This window comes from Calliopsis andreniformis, chromosome 5 (assembly GCF_051401765.1).
Source record: "Calliopsis andreniformis isolate RMS-2024a chromosome 5, iyCalAndr_principal, whole genome shotgun sequence".
Taxonomy (NCBI): Eukaryota; Metazoa; Arthropoda; class Insecta; order Hymenoptera; family Andrenidae; genus Calliopsis; species Calliopsis andreniformis.
In genome coordinates, this window is record NC_135066.1 from 3,155,467 (window position 1) to 3,180,994 (window position 25,528).

Genomic DNA, 25,528 nt, shown 5'->3' on the forward strand with positions numbered 1-25,528 from the left:
GTTTGTCATACTGAAAATTCCAGAGTTTGATGGCATGCACCGACTTGCTAGAATTTTTTCGAGGGATATCGTTAACAGTGGCATAAAATTAGAACCTTCCCCTTTAATTTAAAAAAAAGAGCAAGTCCCTGCGATTTTTTTTCGCAAAGTTACAGCACTTTAAAGTAACCCTTGCATTTTTGCCTTTTTATAGGGAAGCGCTGGGTTTTCAAAATGCAAGGGTTACTTTAAAGTATTGTAACTTCGCGAAAAAAAATCGCAGGGACTTCATCTTTTTTTTAAATTAAAGAGGAAGGTTCAAACTTTACGTCACTGGAAACCGAATTCCTGGAAAAAATTTTACCATCTCCCTACATCGTATTAAACTTTGCAATTTTCAATACGACAAACATGCCCTCAGTTTTAAGGAGTTACAGTGATATGGGTCCATTGAACCTAAAATCAATACATAGCTCTTTAAAGTAAAGATTTCAAGCTTTAATTTAAAAAAAAGATCATCATCCTGCGACGATTTTTCGCGGAGTTATCGTCAGCCAAAGTTGGCCAATTTTCATCCAAAACTTTTCTATGCCATAATTTCTTTCAGCAGTGTCTTTTTCCTACCTTTTTCTTTTTTTCTTCTTTCGTCCCTTGAGTCTCACTGACTTGCCATGTTTCCTCTCTTCGCCAGTTAACTTTGCGCCAGTTTTCGCAGATGCTGGTAATTTTACGGTAGCGTACAAATTTTTCTTAGACCCTGACCCATGGGTGAGCTTGTGCATCGTCTGCTGCATCTTCGGGGACTTGAGAGCCTCTTTAGCCATTTTTTCCGCCAGGTTTCCATCGCCAGATCGAGGAACCCTACTCTCAATCAGGCCAAAATTATGTCTTTGCGATTCACGTTGGTCAAAGTGTCCACTATTCTTGGATAATTGTCGTTTCTGCAGGGGAGAGTCCTCGGGATTATGTTCAGAGTCCTCTTTATTGAAAGCACTACTATCAGGAGGTACTTTGGCCAAAGATTTGTCTTCTTCTGACGAAACGAGGGACAGTTTCTCAGCGTTGACTTCAATGCAGACTGCGCTGACTAGTAGCACGATCATGGTCAATCTGTTTGGTTAACGACAACATAAGTTCCATTTTAGGATTTCGAAGCTCGAGTTTGCGGGCTTCGTTCACCTGAATAAACTTAGCAGCATTCCTCCACGAGGTGAATCGATCGACGAATCGGCGCTGGTGCCATTGAATCAAGCTGCTAGGTCTTCCAACTTCCTCACTCGTCTCTGCATACGTTCATCTCAATTACTCTCCCTTCGGTGCCTAACGCTGTCGTCTCGTCGAAGCAACCTTGTTAATCGAGTACACCGAACACAGATCTCTGCGAAGAATTCTTCCCACACGTTGACATATCCCCGGCGAACGTATACAAAAGGCGCTCGAGCGTGGATCGATGCTCGTTTCTCGACGACCAACTTTTGTCTCCAGCCATTAGTAAACCCTAGTTCACACCTGACACGTCAGGTACAATAGAATTGGAGGGAACGTGGTCTCATTAGGGATTCACGATTATGAGTACAATGTAATCAATTTGACGATTGATGTTTAGGATGGGTAGGAAGGATATGGAAGTTGAATTACTATAACTTAGGATAGCTGGAATAATCGGGGCAAATGAGTTCAAATATTCAAATTTTCAAATATTCAAATATTCAAATATTCAAATTTTCAAATTTTCAAATATTCAAATAGTCATAACATAATTAGGACAAACTAGGATAACTTAGAACAACTAGAATAACTGCTTTCATTAATCTTCTTTAAAATTTCTTCTAAAATCTGAAGTATCCATGTGTTACAATAACAAAGCATCAAGTGTAGATTAAATTAAGCTCTGATTATTTGATTAATGATTAACTTTATTAACCACCTGCGAAATCATTCAATTACAGCTCGCGTCTGCTGTAAGGTCTTCTTTCTGCAATTCGATGAAGAGGAACCTGTCTCAAACCCTCTTTCACCTCTTCTGCGAAGCGAGGCGCCACACAAGTGCTCTTTGAAGGCTTCAGAATGCAACGAAGAAACCATCCAGCTTGTTCCTCCTGGAAAACACGTATCCAATACTTGGATTCACGAAATCGAGTATGTTAACACGATCACATCGCATCCGTCCATGCCCACGTACATATATACCTACACACGTATCCACCCTACGTGCCCAATGCACAGAGTCGATCTCTGGTGTGATCAAAGTGACTTGGACCATCGCCAAGTACACGCGTCGGCCTCAATTAGTCAGATATTACGTATGAATGTCCTACACGCGGCCACTCTGCATTAATAACACGGAAATGAACTTATAGTCGTCTGTTGCGTCGTTGGCTACTTGTTTTTCAGCTGGCTACTTGTTTTTCAGCTCCCTCGCTCGGCTGTCGGGGATAATGTGGGCCGAGGTGAGGTGTTTTCGGCACAGTTGTACCAGCGAGCATTCTCTTACCATCGATTAAGCATTTCATGAGCCTCGGTGAGGCCCTTTTTGCGGGTTCCATAAAGCGGATCCATAAAGACGCTCGAAGAGTTAAATTAGATCGGAGGCGGGCACTTTGTGCTCGTAGAAAACTCCTTGTAATGGAAACAGGAAATGATTTCGAACGCACCTTGACGGAGGACTATGTACAAAGTGCCTGTCGTATTTCACGGCTGCGGGTGGATGGGACAACGCAGGACTTGATGGGTCGTCTGGTACCTATCTTTACTGCCAGTAAAGTTGTGGATGGAAGGGCCATTCTTGCGGAAGAAATGCAAACCAGGGGAAATATTCCTTTGATAGAGGGAATATGAGGGACTTGGGACTTTTATAACATAGACTGTGCGACTGAAGCATGGTACAGAGAACAGTAGGACACATCTGCAGCTCAGCTTTCATTATTCATACCAGTAGAACCTAGAAGAGTCAGAACGTTCGTAGACAAAAATAAAATATGATAATAGGGTAACAATGACCACAGATGATAAGCCAAAGTAAAAAGACTACTCCTTCCTATAGCAATATATAAATCTGAATAACCAGAGTTCTCTTCAGTAAAGAGAAGCTTCAATCCTCTTACTACAAACATAAAAAATCAAGAAATTCATCAAAAACTCAACTCAAAATTCCAACACCATCTTCAAGTAAATACCCGACTTTGTTTCATCTCCTATAATACATGCAGGGTGATCAGTTCATCTGAAAACCCTCTAATGTCTGTCAGACGCACTTAGAATGCTGACAGCTTTTGCAATAAATGCTGCCAACATTCAGAGGCTTTCTAATTAACCTGATCACCCTGTATCTACATCAGTTCATGGACTGTGTCAGCTGACTGCGCCTAAAATGAGTAATTTCCCTTGAAGCTAACCGAAGCAGAAGGGCCAGGGTCGTCGAAGGGAAAACAGCACGGTTATCGAGACATATTTCGTCGGTCGTAAAGGTACATCGGCGTTCGAGGCGCTTGGTGTAGGTATTAAAACCAAGTCAGAACACAAATAGACTCTCCCAACGATCCGTCGAAGTACCATCGGCGCCGTGTCGGACAGAAGCCGGCTGTTGAGCAGCGGCAAAAAGGACGAGTCACGGGTGGCTAGCTGCCGCAGAAATTATGGTCGCTACAAGGCATCGCGAACAGACTAGGTACATATCGGCGTGGAGCGGCGAGAGAAATCCCTGGAGACACGTAGGCATTGATTATTATTAGAACCAGCCAAAGTACAACCGATTCTACGGACCGAGGGGACGATGTTTGCGAGTGCACCAGAACGTGACTTCGACTCTGTCTTCTGGACCACTGAACTTTTTTGCTGTGAAATCTTTGGCTAGCTGAACTGGGGGAAAAGGAGGGAGGAATTGGGGGATATTTTTTTAATAAAGATAGGGATTTTTTTACTGCGACTTCTATGTTTGGGAAATCCTCTTAGGAAAGTTTATAGGGAAAAAAGTTACCTTCATTTTTTCATTGTATATTGGAGTGTAAAGGTATCTTTGGAAAAGTTCTGTTTAGGGATAAAAAAGTAGAGGGTTTGGCCTTTAGAATGAGTCCAGGCTCACTGATTTACGATTTTTTTTCGCAAAGTTACAATAGCCTAAAGATTGGCAATTTTTTTGATCTTTGGATCATTGCAGTCTTCTGATGCTAGCGAACTACTTTGTATTTAAAGTACGATAACTCGGCGAAAAAAAATCGTACATTAATTTTTAAAGTCTCGTTGGAAAGAGGAGACTTCAGACTTGAAATCTGCTGCAAAGATAGTTCTGAAAAAAATTTATCCACCTCCTGAGAGTCGTCTGAAGTTGGAAAACATTGGCAGAAAAACCACCTTCTTTTTCTCAGCGTGACATGGAGTAGAGAATTTTTTTCGGACTAGTTCAATTCAGGGGTGCAAAAGTAGAGGCTTTGGCCTTTAAAATGAGTCCAAGCTCACTGCTGTGCGATTTTTTTTCGCAAAGTTACAGCAGCTCAAAGATTGGCAATTTTTTTATCTCTGGATCACCGTGCAATTTCGAGGCCTGCGGCCCACTTTTCACTCAGAGTGCGATAACTCAGCGAAAAAAAATCGCAGATCGCTCGCTAAGGTCTCGTTCGAAAGAGGAGGGTTCTATCTCTAATTTCCCCTGAAGAGAAGTCGCCAAAAAAATTTATCAAGTTCCTGAGAGACATCTGAAGTTGGAAAACATTCGGGAAAAATCCACCCTCTCTTTCTCAGCGCGTCATGAACTGGAGAATTTTTTTCGGAGAAGTTCAATTCAGGGATGCAAAAGTAGAGGCTTTGCCCTTTAAAATGACTCCAGGCTCACTGCCGTACGATTTTTTTTCGCAAAGTTACAGTAGCTCAAAGATCGACAACTTTCTCAATCTCTAAATCATTGCATTAAAAAAATTGTGAGAGAAGAGAAATCTTTTTATTGTAACGATAGGTCATTGCATTCAACAGGAGATGCGCCAATGCAATAGAACGAATTCCGTGCACACCACGTCGATGACAAGGTGCTGGTCACTGCGAAGCAATTCTGTTTACGAACAGTATGCGCTGTTTAGGAACCGTCGTAAGGTAATCGGTCTGCGATTGAACAGGAACCACGTCAAGATTTATCATTGTGAAATCGATGGTATTTTTAAACGATCGATGCCTCTCGATTGCGTAATCGACCGTTTTGTGATTGTTTAATTGAACCTTGGCGCGCGTACAGGCGTCGCCTCTTTGGTGCGGGAATAGGAACGAGAACCTATCAGAAATGAATTCTGAGACCGATAAGGAGGCTGAATATTTATTGCGGAAGCAGGGCTTCAATTGCCTTAATGGTCTCGATAATTCACAATTGTGCAACGATCTCACGGTAATTGCCTGAGTAACCCTTGGCGCGAGAGCAAAGGTGAAGAAGAATGCTAAAGGTCGCGGCTTCTGTGCCCTTCAAATGAAATAGTTTACTTACTTAACCTGAACTACGTAAACTTTAAAATACTACTTTAACTAACAGATAAAAAAATAAGTCTACAATACCCTAATCCTTCCTCTCAATCTTACAACACCCCACTTCCTCTATCCCTATCATACCCCACCCCAGCACCCCTAGAATCATAAATACTCCTCCCAAAACGACCCTTCTCCCTTCCTGTCCCTCTTTCACCCCTCTACCACAAACTGTCAGGTAATTTCCTCTCCCAGCAGTCGTGTCGTCGCCCCGAACGGGGATCCCCGAAAATTGACTCGCTTGGGTTGCTTCCATTAACAGGTGCGTTGTTCCCAGCGCGTCGTCATCGCCAAACGATACCAAGAAACGGGGGATAAACAGAAGGATGCAGAGCGACGCTGGTGCACCGAGCAGCGGTGGCGCGGGCGAAAGAAGCGAGGATAGGAAAGGGACGACGTCGACGGCGATGAAGAGGACCGCGAAGACGTCGGTGAGGAAGAAGAAGAAGAGGCGGCGTGGAGGGTGTCGGGACGCGTTGCCGCTGGCATTGGTAGCAGTCTCGAGATAGCCGCCGGCTGGCTTCCTCACCGCCTCGGGGGATTTATTCGGGGATTCCGAGCGCAAAGTGGTGAAACGATCTAATCCAGTGGTCGATCCGCCGATCGTGCTCAGAGTGAATAGCAACCGCGAGAGCCACCTGAAGAAACGCTGACAGATTCATCGAGAGCAGAGATCTGTGGATTTTCCTGAAGGTGAGTCTCTGTGTCTCTCTACCTCTATCTCTGCACATCTCTCTCTCTCTCTCTCTCTCTCTCTCTCTCTCTCTCTCTCTCTCTCTCTCGTTCTTTCTCTCGCTGGCCAAAGCTTCTTTTCGCTCGTTCGTTCTCTCCTCTTCCGCTCGCCGTCACCGTGTCAGCTCTTCAGTCGTGCTATTTTCGTGAGTGTTGTGCAAGTGTCGAACGCATTCAGGCGGCATTCGAACGTCGCGCTGGGCTTCGTTCGGTGGATCGAACGATCGAATCGAACACCGCCTGGTTCACTCGACCGTTTCGATCGGCCTCCCGCTAGCTGAACGGTGAGAGACCAACCCTGAGGGGTTCCCCGTGAGATCGGCGCATCTTGCCCTTGGCTGATGCCTCGCCGTCAATTTCGCGGCTGATTATTTCGGGACGCGACGTGCGCGAGCTGTCTCCTCGCGCGGGACAGCGATGTGACGCCGAAAAAATAGGAGGCGGTTACGTGGACGGTGTGCCTTCAGTCACGGCTGCGTGCGGGACTTTTTATCGAAGGAAGCTGTTTTTTCTCTCTCGAGGAGGGAACTTGAAGAGTCTTTGCAGTGGTGACTTGTTTGGTAGTCCATAGAAGCATTGAAGAGAGGATTTGAAGAAGCTTTACTGTGGTTGTTTGAAGGTCCGTGGAAGGGGCTGGATGAGGGGGAGATTGATAATCTGTCAGGATTTATAAAATGCAAGGAAGTTCTTTTTATAATATTCTCGAGGAGAGATCATGAAGAATTTTTACAGTGATTACTTGTTTGATAGAAGCCATAGAAGCTAGCCGAAGGGAAGATTGATGGTGTGTCTTCAGTCACGTACCAGGAGAGAAAAATATGTGGACATAGTATTTCTTCTCTGAAGAGAAGATTTCGAGGTCATAATCATTACAGTATTTCCTCCTTATAGCCTCGTTAATTAAATTTCCTGCACTTTGAAATTCGTAAAAGTGGAGGAAGTCTATTTTCCTGCACTGTCACTCACAATTCTTGAAAAGACCAAAGACAAAGTAGGACACCATAAATGTGAGTTAATCTCAATAGACTTACTCCACGTTATAAACTCTTCGAGCCAGTGAGTCTATATCGAGGAAATCCTGTACATCTGAATTGTCTGCACGAGTTTCTCTCTCAAGCCTTTCTGCTCCCTTTTCCCCTAGTTAAAAGTGAGGTTCAGAATCGTTCCCCTCGCTATGAGTTCGTCGCCAGTGAACCGTGAGTGTATACCGAGGGAAGGTGTCCCTCCTCTGGCGGTCGAGCTGTCGTTGGTTGACAGGTATGGAATGCTGTCAACTTGCCATGCGGAAGCGCAAGGCCTGCTACAAATCTTCCCGTGATTATCACCCTCTCGGTGCTTCTGTGATTAATCACCCTGCATCACGCGACTGATTCTCCTTGGACTGCTGCAAACGCTGTTAGGTCCCTCGATGATTCCCACATCCTGGAGAGGAACCGTCTCCTCCTCTAATTACAAAGTAAACGGTGCATTAGTTTCACAAACAAGTGGAGAAGGTTCTACGATCGAGGCTCAGCCGCGACGACCAGAGTACGCGTTTTCGCGTTCCATCGAGAGTGACGCGTTATTTGGGGAAGGAGACAAGGTTGCAGTCGAGTTGACCCGCCCTTTGCAGCGGGGACGACGTCACAGTCGGCTCTTCTAATAAATGCACCGCGAGTCCGAAATGAAATTCCGTGTTACGCCGCCGCAAGGCGCCTCGTAAAATAGCCGTGCCATTTTACTGGCACAGTTTCCGGCCGCGGAGTCGGGGGAGCGTCCAGTGAATCAAATCAGGGTCCAGTCGTACGAAGGCCAAGTTTTTAGGTCCGCGGAAAGATGACTAAACGAGCGCGCCTGCGGGGAAGAAAGCCCGCGCTCTGCCAAGTCTGAGACTGAAATCATTTTCTCTTCAGTGGGACACAATTGGTATTCTTTTTTAGAGTTATTGAAGAGACACTTGGAGATTAGTTTCGTGAGTTTCTGTAAGTGAAAATTCCTTGTGTCTGAAGGACAGGTATTTTAGGTATTTTAACTTGGTATTTTAATTTAAGGTCGGTATTTTAGGAGCCATGAGTGAAGAAAATTTTCAGATGCAATGAATAGTAGAGCTCGATGCAATTTATGTTCTAAACTTTTCAGGATTGTAATTATTTTATTTAGCACTCTCTTATGGAATTTTGTGACGGAATCTTTGACGAGTACCTCTGTACATATATAGAAATATTTCTTTGTAATAGAATCTCAGGTCTACCAGATTGGCCAGATCTACTAGTCAGACATGTTAGTCAAATCTACTACTCAAATCTATTAGTCACATGTACTAGTCAGACTTGCTGGCCAAATCTACTAATCAAACCTGCTGACCAAATTTACTTGTCAGACCTGTGAGTGAAATCTACTAGTCAGTCCTACCAGTTCAATCTACTGACCAGACTTACTGTTTAGATTTACCACTTACCCTTACTGTTTAGATCTACTAGTCAGACATACAGTTTAGATCTGCAAGTCAGACTTCGTGGTTAGATCTACTCGCCAGCCCATTAGCCAGGTCTACTTTATAGTGAAGATTACCGAGTCTATTGAGCCAGCACAGTATATTTTCATTGAAAGGCATCAAAGACAGAGGGTTCCAGGGTGTTTATCGCGGTGGTTCTGACAATACTTCCCGACTCGCGTCGTTGGAGGGCAGCGATCGTGCACCGTGGAATCTGGCGTTGCCAGGCGCAGCATTTATTTGTTCGCGACTTCACGGTAGGGCCGCGTGGATCTCTGCGTCGAAATCAATGGCGGAAGTGACCCGATTAGAGGCGAAATACAAGAAAATGCGGCCAACCCCGCGCGGTGCCTGCAGGCCAGCCAATCGGACGAACGAATACGGGTGCCGCGTGTCGGAAATAGATTTCGCTTAAACTAAAGGTTGATCCACCGACGCCACTTTGACCATCTACGTGTAACGTTCGATTTATCTATACCACGAAATCGATCGAGTTCGTAGAAAAGAGGTTCCTTCGAATATTCTTAAAGTAGACAGGGGAAAGAAGGATCGACATCCATGTCGCGTGAACTGTGTTATTGTTTTGTAATAATTTGAGGGAAAAAGAACGCAAAGGAGGGTTGCGTGAGACAGGGGCCTCAATTCAAATTTTTCTTTCGATTCTGAGCTAAAAATTGAAGGTCTTTGGAGCTTGTGTATTCTTTTGACTAGATTTCAAGTGAAGGGGAAAAATTGCATTAAAATTGAGTATAGCTTGAGGGAGATCTTGCGAAGAGATGATTTGAAGTGGTTTCCCACGTTTTGAAGTCGATAACTTACCAACTGGCCGAAAAAGAGTTTACCACTTTACTGAAATTCGATATTCCTGCCAGCGTCGGTTATCTTGAGATGGCGGTAGTGTTGCTGAAGCACGAGTTTGAAAATTTGAACTGTGTTCGATTTCACAAAACGAATTCTAATAGAGTATCAGACTTCTATCTTTTTAAACGTCTACATTTCTATAAAACTAAAGTTTACATAGTTTTCTTGCCTCTCTGTTACAGAATAATGGTGTAATGTGGAATTCAGAACAATGGCTTCCAACATTTCGGTCACATCCAAAACGAAACAAGGCAAGTCATTCAAACACACCCTAATCTTCCTCTTTTCCATTATACTAAACCCTAATTTTATTCTACTCTATTACTTTCAATTCTAACTCTATCAATCTTTTTACAGAATCTCAAACGGAAATAACTCGAGTCACCAGAAGAGAGGGAGTCACATCATCAGGCAGGGTGAGTTCATCCCAAAATTTCCTTCATAGAAACTCTAAGCTTTTAATCGAACCTTGGATCGCTCAAAAATATCGCCGAAAGCGCTCGAACGAAGTAGAACAATCCCAAGAAGAATTATTAGCGCTCGTGCGTCCCATAAGAAACGCTCTGTCGGTGTTTCTCGCTCATTACCGCGGTCAAAGGGAGTAGCCGCGGCTAAAGGGCGAAAGCATCAAACGTTTTTGAGTAATTGGCTAAACGGCAACTAACTAGACGTATATGCCTCCACGTTAAATACGTTACGTCACGATACCACCATCTAAATTAAACTAAAACCAAGGCGCACCGCTAGAAGGTAGATAGAATATCTGGTTCGATGCCAAAGCCTGAAGACAACCAAGAACTCACCGCCATTCCAACTACTCCCGCAATGCACGAACACGTCTCTCATTCTTCTCGCTGATCGTCCACGCTCCCTCTGCTCCCCCTCTAGCGACCGCGCTCCCTTTCGCCTGGCTCTCTCACCCCCTAATTCACTACCGGCCGAGATTCTTTTTCTCTTTAGCCAGCCTCTGGCTCCCCCCGCGGCTGACATGATTTATATCGAGGCGCATACTGTCGGTGTTTCACGCTTCCTGGAAGTTAGGCCTCTGTTAGCGTCCGTCGCGACCACCCGACGCCGCGCATGCCACTCGAGCCCGAAACGTCTCGGTTCCACCTTTAATTAGGCTTTAATTAATTGCAAAATGTCTGGAATTCTTTGGTCCAGCCGCTGGCCACGATCAGAAGAAACCGTGGTGCTGTGAAGTTTAGTGTGATACAGTTCTAACGAGAATAGAGCCGAGATTTGCTATCGGGTTCACAAAAGATTCGAAAGTGGAGGAACGCGGGCTCGATGGATGGATGTTGGGGAGGAAGGTACCCAGAGGGAGGTCGATATTTGTGGAGAGGGAATTGTAGATCGTAGTGGGAAGACAATTAATGGAGCTAATAGGAGGGGGAATTTGGAGCGTCTTCTTAATGTCCAATTTTAGTATTTTCGGTAGCTCTCTAATTAAATGTAGTTCGTTAATTGTAGTTCTCTATCGGTGGTCTATTACACTCTTCTCATTCCCTTAATGACACTTGTCTGTAAATCTGAAGTGAGATGACAAAGCCTGATATATCACCCTTCTTTCAAAATCGAGATGTGTAGTATATGTCTCTTCATGTCTCTTGACTTCTCAATCTGTTCGATCACAATTGAAAATCGAAGATCAGCTGGTTCGTATTTGAAAGGTTTTGGCAGTACATCAAACCAGTAGAATCGTACCAGTGATAGTTGAACGCCAGACTGTCGGAGAAAGTGTTAGACATTTACTAATACTACTGACGCCTGACGAGAAGCAGAACTTAAGTACACTGTGTACATTGTGCTCCGTGAAAACAATGTAAAGCACCCCTACGAGAATGATATTAATGCATCCTTGCATATCAAAACAAACTGTACTCGTGTGGTCTCGTGCTCGTGTGGGTGCAATGTAGAGTTTTAAGAATGACAAGTGAGCATGTTGCTCTCAACAATCTTCTGGGAAATCTGTAATGTTTTATATCATTCAAAAATAGTTGATAACATTCCTGAATGGGGAATGAAGATTCTTCGACTTAGAGGTCGCTAGACACGAGTTCCTTGACCCTAGCTAGATATTGATCTCTGTAAATTGAAAGCTTCAAGTAGGTACGCATTGACTTGAGAATCTTTGTTATTGGAACTGTATCGACTTCTTCAAGCTGAGAGGCATTAATATGCATTTGAGAGTAATCCCAGATTATTGATATTATTCATAAGAATTCTAAGATGAAAGGTACGAGTTTATCAGTCTTGAATCTACTTGTTTATAAATCTCAGAATTCTAGAGTATTCTAGAGAGTCAGAATTCTCAAGCTCCGAGACGAAATCTCTTAACTTCACACAAGTTCAATTTTAGCAAAATGTCTTCATACATTTTCGAGAGTGTTTCCTCCAAAAACCCTTCCAAATTTCAACCAAAACGATCGTCCTCAATCAGAGAAAAATATTCCTCTATTTACCTACTCGCTGTCACGAGAGATTAAGCCACCAAGGTCCACCACTCCCAAGTCTCAGCGATCGAGCCACTGCACATACATATCTCCAAACATCGCAATCGTCAGAGCAACGATGCTCGGTTATGTTTAGAATTGGCTTTCTTTAATCGTAAATCACTGGTTAAGTCGGTGTCTTGTACAAAGTACGAGTGCACAGTGCTACATGCAGGCGTGTAAATAAAACCGTAGAAATAGCATTCCATCTATAATTGCATCTGCCATGCTGCAACCGTTTTCAAGGTGACTCGATTTATATTTCACTTAACGTTGAATAATTCTATCAAACCATCCTACTACCGAGCCGAGACGGCTTAATTAATTTATCGTCAGCGCGGGGGGGGACATCGTGAGATGATTTAAAGCGAGTCTAAATCACACGATTTCCTTCAGCTGTCATAAAAGAGCGATTTATGAGCGAAGAATTCCACGTTCCGAAATATTATCGATGCCTCGATCGTCGCGAGTCGCAGGGGTGGCGTTGACACGTTGAAAGTTTCCTCCACCGACCGATTTCAGGGTCTGGCAAACCGTCAAAGATCATAGATTAAGGGAGCGTGTCAAAGTGCCAATCGAGGCCGCGTGCATCTCGAAGCGGAAACTGAACTTTCGTGAAATAGCGCGCTGTCAGCTGGGCGTTTCGCAAGTTAAAAACCTCGGGAAACCCACTGTCGGCAGTGGAAACAACGCTGCGCTGCTCGATGTCGTTTTTCTCTCCTCAACGCTGTTGGAAATACACTTTACGACGCCCTGAATCTTCCGCGGTACAAGACATCTTCGTTTAATGAAATTTACAAAAGCTGAAATGTGGATCGAGTGAGTTCTTACTCAGGGTGGCTTCAAGCGAATAGTTCTTGTCACTATCATAAATTAGTGTCACGGAACGGGCCAAAACTCGATGACAGAAACATTCACAATAAATCAACATCAGCCTTGGAATCGTCTCGCAGTTATTGTATGGTCATAAGTCGAACTATTCTCGTAAATCGTTCGAGTGGAGAATAGGTTAAAGAGGATTATTGAACCATCGATGAAGCAGCTTAGAAACGTCTTTAAATATTCATCAGTGTTAGTCCTCTTTATATACAAGATATTTGACAAGTGTCAGAAATTTTAGAGAGTGATTTTACTGAAATCAGCCTCGTGACTTCGTATCCGAGGTACTAATTGCTGAAGGAACACCTAAAATGTACATAAGAGGTGTCTGACAATGAATAGACATATTCTACTGTCTTGTTTCACTAGCAGCGCTGCATCTGAGCTGATGTACGCCAGAAGTAGAACAAGTCTCCAAGTCAGACACATTTCAAAGGCACTTTAGGTGCCTTCAATAATGAAGTCTCAAACCCAATCATGTTATTCTCGATTTTTGTTCCATTTTGACTTGTAAAATCGCTCCTTAAAATCGAACACTCTGCATGGATGGTTAATCTGGGATTAAAAAATAAAGAAAAATGTTTCATATCGTAAATTCCTTTCTGAAAGACTCTACGTGCTGCTGAATATCGTTATTCGCGGATTCTGATCGTTCTGCTTAATTTGAAGTTAGTCTAATGGGTGCTGGCGACCAAGAGAGGCACGTTCTGCTCGTTTTTCGGCATAAACATTATTATTCACGATGCAGTGGTGGCTGGCAACGTCACAGCACTCGGCAAGTCGTCAGAAAATTAACAACCGAAACGAACCAAATATCTATTCGACGGTGCACATTGTCGTGGCGCTTCTATTTCAACATTTCGCCGTCACTCTCTTCGCCGTAACCATGTACAATATTTCCTACTCCACGCTGCATCGGTTGAGTTAACCTGCGTGTAATGGGGGAAATCAAGGTGTAATTTAGTAGCAACAAATTTCATTCCAGAATCTCTTCTCATTTGTACATTATATGCAAGTATTTGTAGGCAGATTCTCCTGCTCTTTCCCCAGAAACCATAGGCTATATTTCCGAGAGTCTAAAACAAAACGAGCTATACCATATTTTGGAGAAAATTCGAGTTAATGTCTTAATTAAGATCTAAAATACAGAATTTGTACTTTCAGAAGCAGGAAAAGGCATTTAAAGAATCTGTTCACTTATAAGCACAGATTTGAGTCTCTTAATGAATGGGAATCAGTTCACATTTTGAACCAAATAGCTTCGCACGATTTATCTACTCCAATTAGTACTTAAATTTTGAAGCAAAAAAATCCAGTAATTTTATCAGCTTCTTTTTCACAGAGGTAGCTAATAGAAATTCAGGAAATTCGCGTCTTCATGGCGTCAATGGCAAAGTATCAATTCCGACTCGAGAACAATTATGATTTTACAATGCATCGCGAGCAGAAAGTGTTCCATCTGTTGGCACCTCGTGGCATTCGCGGGCGTTGAAATTTACTGGCATTTTGTGAACAGAGAATACGAATCCGATCGTCACCCCCGTGCATGACTGAAAAATGGTAACAGGTGTCTTATTCATCTTTCGCAAATTGCGCGCAGTGCCACGCTCGCGCGGCAGATTTATCGCGCACTCTATCACTTGTGTCACTCGATAGACACCCGGATAAATAAACTAAAGTGTCCACGATGACACTTACCCTGACAATACCAGATCCCCTATTTATTTCTGATTTTCTCTTTCTTTTGGAGTTTGCATGTGGAGTGTGCTGCTTCGCGAAATTTCAGAGGATTGGAATCGGCCTCGGTGTTTCATATCGTGGTTGAACTGGGTCGAGAATAGTTTCCCACGCGTATAGGCCAGAAAGCAGCGCGATTTATATCAAATAATGACGCAACTGGACCTAAAGAAAGAAATTGGGCCTGCGGTAGGCGTTTGTGGCAACAATCGGATCGCTTTAAATAGACACCGGCGTCAACATTGCCCTTTTCCTCGTTGTTTGTTCAATAATTGATGCAACCGTCTGTGGAACTGTCGATAATATGCGCTGGCTTGCGTGCCGTTTCTTTGATGCCCTGAAAATAAACCTAGACACGTTCGTGACAGTTTTCTTGGTATTTCTAGCATTTCGTTAAAATACTTTTGTAATTGGCTAAGGTAGTTTCGTATTATGCATTGTTAGAGGGATTGTAGTCTTTATTCATGAATTAAGTCTCTGCATTCCTTGGCAAGCATGCACAAGTCGATACTACAGTGACCACTTACAAAGGAAAAATGGTCATAGAGATCTTGCAGAAGTCTTTTATGTAGATTTAAGCAGGGTGGACTTTGGTAGGATCTGTTATATACCTATAAAACTTAGCAAAGATAGTTTGATTGCAGTGAGAGTAGGATTGTTAGAGTAGGTTTGTAAATTCTACAAGAGGCTTCAATTATTTCAGCTTAACATTTTTTCTGTGGATCATTAAAAAAAGTGTATTAAGTCCTCTTGTTTTCAGTGCGACTTAATACACGATGGCTCTAGGATACAGAAATATATTAATCGAATCACCGAGCGAGAGAACAGTGCGAGTCCAAAATTACCCATTCTCAAATAGCCCCAAAACCATATAATAAAATCCATAGAACCACCCACTGTGATCAAATATCTCAAAATATAGTTTTCAGACTTACAGTCTTCTCCAACTCACCCATTCAATTTACCTACTTGCTCAGAACTAAAATACTAGATTACCTATAACCAACATCTTCCTAAAGGTATATGGAAATCTACCGATTCTAAAGGGATATAGAAATCTATCGATCCTAGCGAGTTAATAACATTAAAAGACACCTCAGCCCTTCACTCTCGAACACCCTTCGTGCTCTCCTCGTCAGAGGCCCGAGGCCCGCGTACTCCGGTTTCTAAAGATGTATTGGAGAAGTGTAAGAAGGGTAGCTATTTCTGGTCGCGGGGAGCCGAGAGACTCGTCGCGCAAACGGCTCTTAGCCACTTCGTACATCGAGTAGTCTGGCGTTCGCCGCGTATCGCAATACGCATTTCGGTGGGAATCGTGCGCGACATGACGCGCCTCCCGACTCGGTCCTCGTGCCAGTGATCCGCGGAATAGCCACGACGAACGACTCGAAACAAACAGCCGAGAAAACGTGGAGCTCGATTCCTCGCTTCTTCCTCGCTTCTTCCTCGCTACTATTCCCCATCGATCGAATGACGTCGCGGCGATCATGCTCGGCAGTGAACGACGAACGACGCTGAAGAGAAAAGGAGTTGGTAGGAAAGGTGCACTGGTCTCTGCGTGATATTTGGGAGCCTCTATTGGACAGTTTTTCTAGTGACGAATTTCGGCGGTGAATCGACGAGGCTGGTGAAATTCTAGAATCTCCTGTTTGTGTGGAGACGGGAAGAGTGTCGGGGAAAGAAGCGAACAGGTGATCGGGGCTGCGCGCACGCCGTATTTCTCTTCGAGTTCCCCTAATTCATCGTCTTCCGCGAAACGGCGTGGTCTGACATAGAGTGCAGTGCACCGGCGTGAAAATAGATGGTCGGCGGTGGTTGGTGAGGATCGGTGAAAGTGACGAGGTGGAAACAGTTGCCACGCTGAACCGCCTTCAGAAGACAAATAGGGCCCGTCGCTGACGATTATCGCGAATCAACGACGATCGGGAGCCATTTGTCATTCAACGAGGGACTTTCGCTGTACTGTCTAAATCCTAGTGCTCCCGAAAACGAACGAACCACCAAATAAACCAGCTCAAATCAAATCCACGCTAGACACACTCAGTTGCCCTGCTTCATGTTCTCCATACCTCAGTGAATGTGAATTGAGTGCTCGGCGCTCAAAAGTGCTGAGGGATCCAAGAAAGCTGCGCAGGTTAAACGCAAAACAGATGTGAAGGAGCACGTTTGACAATCCCCTCGAAGAAATATGTCAAGCTAAGGTGTATAGACTGTAGACTATACACTAGTCGATGCTCTTTGGCGATCAAGAAGCAAAGGCTGAAGAATCTGCAGAATCAATGGTGGAATAAGTCGCGAAGGGGTCAGTTTGGCGACCGTGCGAAAAAAGGCTCTTTTCTACGACGAGGAAATCGGCGAATTGGCCGACTACCAGGGGCCAAACGAAGAGGAGCTCCCACGGAATCCTCGCAGGCATCCCGCACGTAAAAATAAACCGTGGCTCTCGAGCCGACGCGAGCCGGTCGCGGGTCCGACGAAAACTTTTTAACGAGCACGCGATGAAAACGAGGCGGTGGAAACGTTCAGAAGAGAAATAATCCTCAGCGTCACGAATTAACATTGTTGCTTGAGAGGAGCCGCGTCGACAAGAGGTTTTACGAACTTCGAAGGACTTGGGAGAGTTTTACAGAGGTTTACAGAGATTTATAAAATTTTGCAGAGCTTCGGAGGGCTTGGAAGAACTTGAGGGAGCTTAAGAGAGTTTGACAGAGTTTGGAGGACCTTGGAGAAGCTTCAAAAGAGCTTGGAAGGAGCTTTAGAGAGCTTGCAGGAGCTTGGAATATGGCGGGATACCTTGGAGGCAGTTGGAATAGTTAGGTATAGCTTGATAGAGCTTGGAAGAGCTTGCTTGCGCCTCAGAAATCTTAGGAGAACTTTAGGAAGCTTGAGAGAACTTAGAAGGATCTTGAAAGAACTCAGAAGAGCTTGGAAGATCTTGCTAGAGCATGGCAAAGCTCTGGAGAGTTAGAGAGAGCTAGAAAGATCTCGGGAATTCCTTGGAAAAAGAGAAACAGAAAAGGATCTGGGTCGCCAAGAGTCTCGAAGCGGTTCGAGGACACGCGACCTTTCAAAAGGTGGTTTCTTTATTTTAAGCGAACAGGAGAGGCGTTCTGGGAAGCCTCGAGAATCAACGGGCGTATATTTGTCATCTTTCCGTGACAAGGGAGCGACAACTAGCGCAAGGTTTAAAAGAGTCACCACCGTTTGGAAGATTTAGTCCCCTGGCTGCATTCATGAGGTTTGCCAATTGCTCGGCGCGCGACAGCCACCAGAGATATCGTTGCTTCCCACGTGGACGAATTATGGCTAGGTGGGAACAATGTCAGCTGGTTCGAACGTCGACACTGGACGTGTTTGCTGACAGCGAGGTGGACGCCAAGAGGAAGTCGCGACTGAGTGACCAGGAACAAGAATCCGTGGTTCTTCTCGCGGGGATGCCAAGCTTTTAGCGAGAAGAAAACTTGACCAGAGAATTATTTCTACGGCATTGAACTCGCTTCAAAATAACCCAAGAAGCTCGAGGAAAACACTAGACGCAAGACTTCGATGATTCTCTAAGTCCTCCTGTCAACAATGTCCTTCTGCAGGATCACTGGAAGGAGCAGGGGCCTTCCTAAACCAAACTATTTCCCTCTGCTGCCACCCATCAGTCCCGCCGACGCGAAACGCTTCTGCCGCATCACAGGGAAGTCTTATGGCCTGCCCACTCACCATTACATTCCAGTTCTATTGGGAGTGCACACTGTCGACAAATCGAAATGCAAAATCACGAATGCCTCAGGGCTGGGGCCCCATCACTACACTGCTGGCTTCGTGCTGGGCGAGAAAAAGAAGCACGTGATCCTCAAGGATTATCGATACGTGTTCCCGATCCTCGAAGGCGAGGGCGAGCAGCAGAGGGCCCTTCGAGATTTGTTGGACACGAAGCATCCCTCTCCTGAGGAAGAGCTGTCTAAGTTTGTCTACACTGTCGAGGAACGACGATGCAGTCTAGTGTTTCCTTCGAGGCTGGAGGCTGCTGTCAGAGATGGAGACGTGAAAGATGTGATGCTCTCCAGAGACTGTGACACAGTGTTGTTCAGGTTGAAACAGGGGAAGAATGTTTCTGTGGACTTCAAGAACTTGGAGGACTTTGAGAACTTGTATGATGGACTTGGACCGAGGGAGGATGTGTTAAAGGAGAGGGAGAAACAGGAAGCAGAGACTAAGAGGAGGAAGAGGAAGAGACAGGCTGGACTGAGTTATGCTAAGAGGATCTTTGAAGAGAAGGAGAAGGCTGCTGAGGAGGAGGAGATGAGAAGGACGAAGCAGCTGAGGCTGAGAAGTGTTAAAGAAGAAGCTACAGAAAAGAAAGTGGAAAACTGGAAGAGTGTTGACGTGGAACAGGCTAGAATAAGAGCCTGTGAATTGATCTCAGTGACAAGTTCCTTAAAGGAAGCTGCGAAGTCCTTGCCTCAGTCCCTGGACTGGAGCTCCTTCCAGGAGACCAACAACGCTCCCCAGCGACCTGTCGTCAATAAGCTACCACCCCCTCTCAAAATAAAGCCCCAAATAGTAGAGCAAAATGCCTCTTCAGGGTGCACTAGCCCCATCTCAGAGAGCACTGGTGGATTCGAGGCGATTTCAGTAGTAAAACCCCTGACGCCATTGAAAGCTGAGCCTGACCCAGCTCTCCAGTCAGCCATACAGAATATGCCAGCTAGTGACTTGAAGGAAGTGTCCAACGTGAACATGAAGCTGTTGCAAGCTGGAGAAGAAGCACTGGATGAGCTGCCCAGGGTAGATGAGATACCTGAGCTGGTTCAGAATATTAAGGAGGGTCAGGAAACAACGATGCACAAGATCAAGGGTCTGAAATTAGACATAAAGTCCGCGCAGAGATTCATCGCTGGCCAGACAGTGCAGACACCGATCGGGCCTATTTTCGTGCCTGGCCAGACTCTGCAGACACCTCAGGGTCCTGCGTTCGTTCCTGGCCTGACTGTCAACACTCCTGATGGCCCTGTGCTGGTTCCTGGTCAGATCCTCAACGTCAAAGAGCAGGATAATAAAGAGACTGCTGTCTTCGTGGCTGGACAGACCTTGCCAACAGAAGAGGGTCACAAGTTCCTCCAGGGTCAAACGTTCCATACTAACGAAGGGGCCAGGTTCGTCCAGGGTCAGACAGTGCTCACAGAAGAAGGGCCCAAGTTCGTCGCTGGCCAAGTGACAACGGAAGGCACCTTCGTGCCTGGTCAGACCATCGTCACCTCAGATGGACCTAGGTTCATGCCAGGTCAGACAGTCACTGACCATCGTGGAGAGCAAGTGTTCGTCCCAGGACAGAGTGTACAGATGGGGGAGTCCTGGGAATTCGTCCCTGGCCAGTGCATCGAGTCTCCCACAGGAGAGCAAAAGTTCGTCCCTGGTCAGACAATCCCTACCCCTCAGGGTCCACAGTTCGTTCCTGGTCAGTACATCACTATGAACTCTGGAGAAGGGCACTTTGTACCTGGTATCGTCAGGGACACAGAAGAGGGATCAAAATTCGTACCTGGAATGACGCTAGCCACCCCCAAGGGTCAGAAGTTCGTAGAAGGTCAACTTATAAAGACACTAGAGGGCGAGAAGTTCCTGCCAGGGAGAACTACGATCACAAGCGAAGGCTTCGAGTTCGCCGCTGCAAGTAAGTTCGACGAAGTGGTCTTCCACAACGCTGGCCCTGTCGGCATCCCCGTCGACCCGAAGACAGCCAACGTTTCCTCCCAGCAGAGTGAAATCTTCGGTCACATGGTGCAGACTGAACGAGGAGTAGAATTCTACCCAGAGGACGCGAAGAAACTGCCAGAGGGAAAAAGAATCGTCCCAGGTCAGCTGGTTCGTGGAGGAAAGGATGGTCCACGATTTGTACCAGGAGTCATGACTGAAGATGGCTTCCTTCCTGGTCAGATAGTGATGATAGAGAAGGGGGAGCAGTTTGTGCCTGGCCAGGTGATCGACACCAGCAGCGGACCCAAGTTCGTCCCAGGACAGATGGTGGAGACTAGAACAGGTTCAAAGTTCGTTCCAGGTCAGACAGTGGAGACTGCAGATGGGCCACGCTTCGTGCCAGGTCAGATCGTCGAGACCAAGGTCGGTCCCACGTTCATACCTGGCCAGGTGATCTCTACAGAGGACGAAGGGTCTCGATTCGTGCCTGGCCAAGTGGTGGACACTCCAGATGGACCCAGGTTCGTTCCAGGTCGCGTGGTAGAGTCTGGCGAGCTGGGGGTGACCTTTGTCCCTGGTCAGATAGTCCAGACAGAAGAGGGACCAAGGTTCGTCGCTCCAGATTTGACAGACACCCCCGAGGGTGAGGTAGAGTTCTCTGTCCAGGGATTCGAGGTGACCCCTGAGGAACTGAAACTCCTCAGGCCCCAGCATCTCCATTACAACCCTCACGTTCAGCACCACGGAGAAACCAGCATCGACGCCAGGATGCTGCGACAATTATCTGAGGCAGGTTTGTCCGTGGGTAGGAAGGTCACCACGGATTTGCCAGCTGTGGATGTAGACGTAGACCCGAAGGCTGTAGCTCTAGAGCATGCGCTTGTGATGGCAGAGAAACTCGGTTTGCATGGTACCACTGCTGTGAAAATGGCGCAGATAGTGTCCACTGTAGCTCAGTTAGCGAGGAACATTGCTGTGCAACAGGAGCAGCAACTAGAGGAAACTATCGGTAGTTCTAAGTTACTGAATGGTACGAGGTCCTCTATCACTGTGAATGCTAGCAAAGATAAAGAACAGGGGACGGGAGAGGAGAACGAGGATTGGCTGAAAGAGGCGATCAAGACGGCCTTGTCCAGCGCAGTTCTAGCGATCAGTAATCAATCCATCGACGACTGCAACGATGACAAGCTGGACTTCGTTTACTCCTCCATCAGCGAGGCGTTTAATGTCCTCCTGCGTCAGAAAAACGCGGGTATCGAGGAACCTGTAGAAGAGATCCTGCAGATACTCTTGGTGCCCCAGAACAGAAGCAGCCTCTGTCAATCAGCTTTGCTGGAATTACTAGACTCCAAGAACAACAAAATCGACATCCTGAAATCCACTGTCGTGAGCCACTCCTTGAAAGACGAAGTAGTCCTGGATAGACTCTCAATGGTCCTCGAAGAAGAACATGGAACCGACTTAGTAGGACCAGCTTTTCGCACAGTCTCCAGAAACGACCCAGAGCTGGTGTCTCTAGTGCTCCAAAAGGTCTCCGAAGAAGTATCAGCCATCGCCACGGAAAGAGAGGCAGCGGAAACTGTCCACAAGGCCATCGTCCACGCAGTCAGAGAGTCCAGCGAGATCCATGTCCAAGAACTCTTAAACGACGAGGGAGAAATCGTCCGCGAAATGCTCCTCCAAGCTGTGGGCCTGGCCAGGGCTCTAGGGATGTCCAGCATAGCGAGTAGTCTGTTAGCAGTGATCAGTGACGAAAAATCAACTCGTGCTTTGGCTAGTGATAGAGTGACCTTAGATGTTCTAAAGAGACTGACAGTGATGAGGAAATTAGCTGAAGAGAGACCACCATTCATGAAGGCTCTGGGACAACTATGCAGCGACCCAGAATTGGCGAGGACTGACCCAAGACTGAGGACCTTGGTCAGAGAAAGCGCTGCCCTGATGATAGTCCCTGAAGAAGCTCCCTTGCAGTCCTCTGCTGACGTGCCTACTGTTCTCCTCCACTCTGACAATAGTCTGGCGATGGAAGAGTTCCTCATGAGGAGGAGTCATAAACCTTCAGCCATTTTCATGATCCTGAAGCAGGGTCTTCAGGCTGTCGTGCCCAGGGAAGCCTCGAGGTCTGTGCTCACGGGTCAGGTGGCCTACACTGTGCTCGACGAAGATGGGATTCATCACTTCGAGCCTCTCCACGTTTTCTCGGCGCTCAGACTGAACTGTCCCACTGCTCGGCGGTTCTCCATGTACTGTTGTCCTGTGGCTAAAGAAGAGGACGTGGACGCTGAGATGCTGTCCACGTTCACTGGCACTACCTCTATTACTAGTAGCCTTGATGGGTCAGGGAACGGAGCGTATCAGAAGCAGGAGCACAATGGTGTCAACCTGTCCAAGTCAGACAGATCCTTCGGCTGCTCTGGGAGTAGGGAGAACACGCCGAGTTTGAGGAGACTGAGCAATTTTCAGCAAGACAGTAGCTGTGAGCGGGTAATGTTGAGAGGTGGAGAGAATGAGGGTTTTATGAGTGGAGAAGGTGGGGGTGGTTTCAGGAGTTTAGGTTGTAAGGTTTTTGGAAGGGTTTGGTAGAGTTTGAATAAGTTCTAAGTGATATTCTCAGTATATGGGCCGACGGTCTATGAAATCGTTGTGGGTATTAGATCCTAAAGAAAATGGAATCATTTATCATGGGAAATGAATTATAATTTAGAATAATCTTAGATCCTTTTACTCTTGATGCAATAAACTCTGAGTTCTACTATGCATAGATCCCTAAGTTAACAACTTTTCCAGAATACTAGCTCAAGTAGAATAGAAAGTCCTCCTGTAGCATCAAATTTAGGCGACAGAATTTTGCTGCCCAATAACTAGTAAAACTATTAGTAAATTTATTATCCAATCTCAAGATTAATTTCTCCCATTCTAATTAAAATTTTTTTTCTCTGTTACAGAAACCTTTAGACAACTATATCGTCGTGAAGGACTACAAGAGCGAGACCGATGGTTTCACGGTGAACGTCGGCGACATCGTCGAGGCCCTCGAATACGCCGATCCAGCCAAGTAAGCTTTCCCAAAATTCGCCTGGAAGATTTAATTTCCACCGCTGCTCCCTTAATTTCGCTCTTTTCGAATCGTTGACTTCGCGTGTCTGAGCTTTGGCGCGCGCGCTCACGCCCGCCCGTTGAAGTCTATTTCCGTGTGCGTGCAACGTGTGGTCGGGCTAAAAATAAGCTCCACCACTGGCCGTATATAGTCTAGGCTTCTGTAATGGGTGAAGGATAGCGGACGCTCGGCCCGTGATCTGTCACTTTCGGAAAAGTCTTTTGCTTTACACGAGGCGAATCGCGGTTCCGTGACCACGTGAGTAATGATAGGACAACTCTGTGAACGCTACATTTGTGCTACATTGTTGCGAGACGATGGGCAGCGAGAGGAAAAGGGATAAACGCTGTTACATGTGAACGGTGCATGAGCTCTGACGCGGAGCAATTAACATCGCGATACTAATCTAGAATCGGTGAACTAGAACTTGAACTAGAAATGTGATAGAAAATACCACTTCCTTTCGCCATGTGCTGGGAATGGAATTTTTGTTGCGCAAATATCCAAATATTCAAGTCTCCAAGTCTCCAAGTCCTCAAGTTTCCAAGTCCTCAAGTCTCCAAGTCTACAACACCCCCAAGTTTCGAATTTTCCAAATTGTCAAGTTTTCAAATGTCTAAGCTTTCAAGTTTCAAAATTTCCAATCATTAATCTCTTTAAAACCGAGCATGATCCTTAGAAAATTCTTTCTCCAAATACAACTAAACCCAACCTCGCTTCTGCTTAAAATTAACAACACGAAATTAACAAGAGGAGCCCAGGATTCAGCGTGCATACACCCACGCACAAGAAACCCACCTCACGCCAGCAGCCCTAAAAATTGAGCAGGAACAAAACAAGAACCCAGAAAGCAAGTTTTAAATCATTCTAAACGCCAGCCCATCTCCAAGCATTCGCTTTCCTCATCACAGAATGGCATTTCGCAATCGAAATAAACCGCGACAGGTCCGCAGGGAGAAAGTACTCCACGTGTAACAGGAACGTATTAATAGAGACGAGTCTTTGGCGATCAGATGTTGCAGCGCGAGGGGAGGCGGTCAGTCCTCGTGTCAAATAGTGAGAGATTGGCTCGCGCGGAGTCTCCCCTTTGCTTATTTTCGCGGCGATATTTTTACGCGGAACGACGCGTATCGGTGTTCCACGCGCGGCTCGTTTATAGAATCCGTCGACGGGACTCGCGGGAGATCGACGTCGAATGGAAAATTTCGGGGGCTCGACCCCGTGGAAACCTTCGGGCAACCCTTGCCCTCGGCTTCTCACCGAAGCCTCGTTGACGAAAGCCAAATAATCAAACCCTCGAGGACGCCTCGATCGAAATGCAATCGACCACATTCCAAGCTCGATTTCTGGAGGAACCCTGGGGATTTCTGGGGAAATGAAGGAAAAAGATGAAAAGGGAAGGCTGTGAGGAGGCCAAGCGTATAGAGGCTATAAATAGCTAGTCTGCGTGAATAACAAAGAAGCGTGAATGCCCGACGTGCTTGAAAGCATCGCAATGCTGCGCTTTCTCATTTAACCAAACGCGCTAACTCGCTTCGATTGATGGAGAGGAATGTTTAGTCTGCATGAGGCCCGACTAAAAAGGCGACGCTGACCGCGCAGGGGTGGCCCGACACCCTCCGTCTATTCTGGACACGTTTTGACCGTGTTGTAGGAAGATCAAGCTGGATCCGGATCTGGAGATCGGCGAGATCAACGATACGCTGGATAACTCGGCTGCTTGGCACAAATTGTCTATTCGACCGCGGCGGAAACACGCGGATCCCCGTGCTCGAAGCGTCTCGAGGTCCAGCTCGGACAGCAACATCCAAAGGTACAGTATAGGGATATCAGGAAAGAGAACCAGAGGATTTAAAGAATGTTGTGATGATAGTCTGCAGGAAAGTAGAAGAATTCATTAACTCATTGCGAAAGAGTTTTTGTGAAGATTTCCCATGGGGTTAGGATAATTTTTTGAAAACTGGGTGGATATAAACATTTAAGTAGTATAACAAATTTATTTTTGGGAGTATTAATTTATTATGACACCAATGTTGGATCGCTCAGAGTTGAAGTACAGATTTCTAAGCATTCGAGCTCAGAAGA

At 45.8% G+C, this 25,528-nt stretch overlaps 1 protein-coding gene across 6 annotated transcripts in view; it reads left to right on the forward strand.

The window, feature by feature from the left end:
• Positions 1 to 18,164: 18,164 nt before the first annotated feature.
• Positions 18,165 to 25,528, forward strand: part of Obsc (Obscurin) — a 34,704-nt gene continuing 27,340 nt past the window's right edge. For 3 of the 6 annotated variants that reach the window (XM_076378476.1, XM_076378478.1, XM_076378477.1), the window contains exons 1-3: positions 18,165 to 22,830; positions 23,292 to 23,401; positions 25,098 to 25,256. In XM_076378476.1, coding sequence (XP_076234591.1) covers positions 18,232 to 22,830; positions 23,292 to 23,401; positions 25,098 to 25,256 — 4,868 coding nt within the window. In that variant the 5' untranslated portion in view covers positions 18,165 to 18,231. The remainder of the gene's footprint in view (positions 22,831 to 23,291; positions 23,402 to 25,097; positions 25,257 to 25,528) is intronic. The other 3 variants (XM_076378480.1, XM_076378481.1, XM_076378479.1) reach the window with 2 other exon arrangements.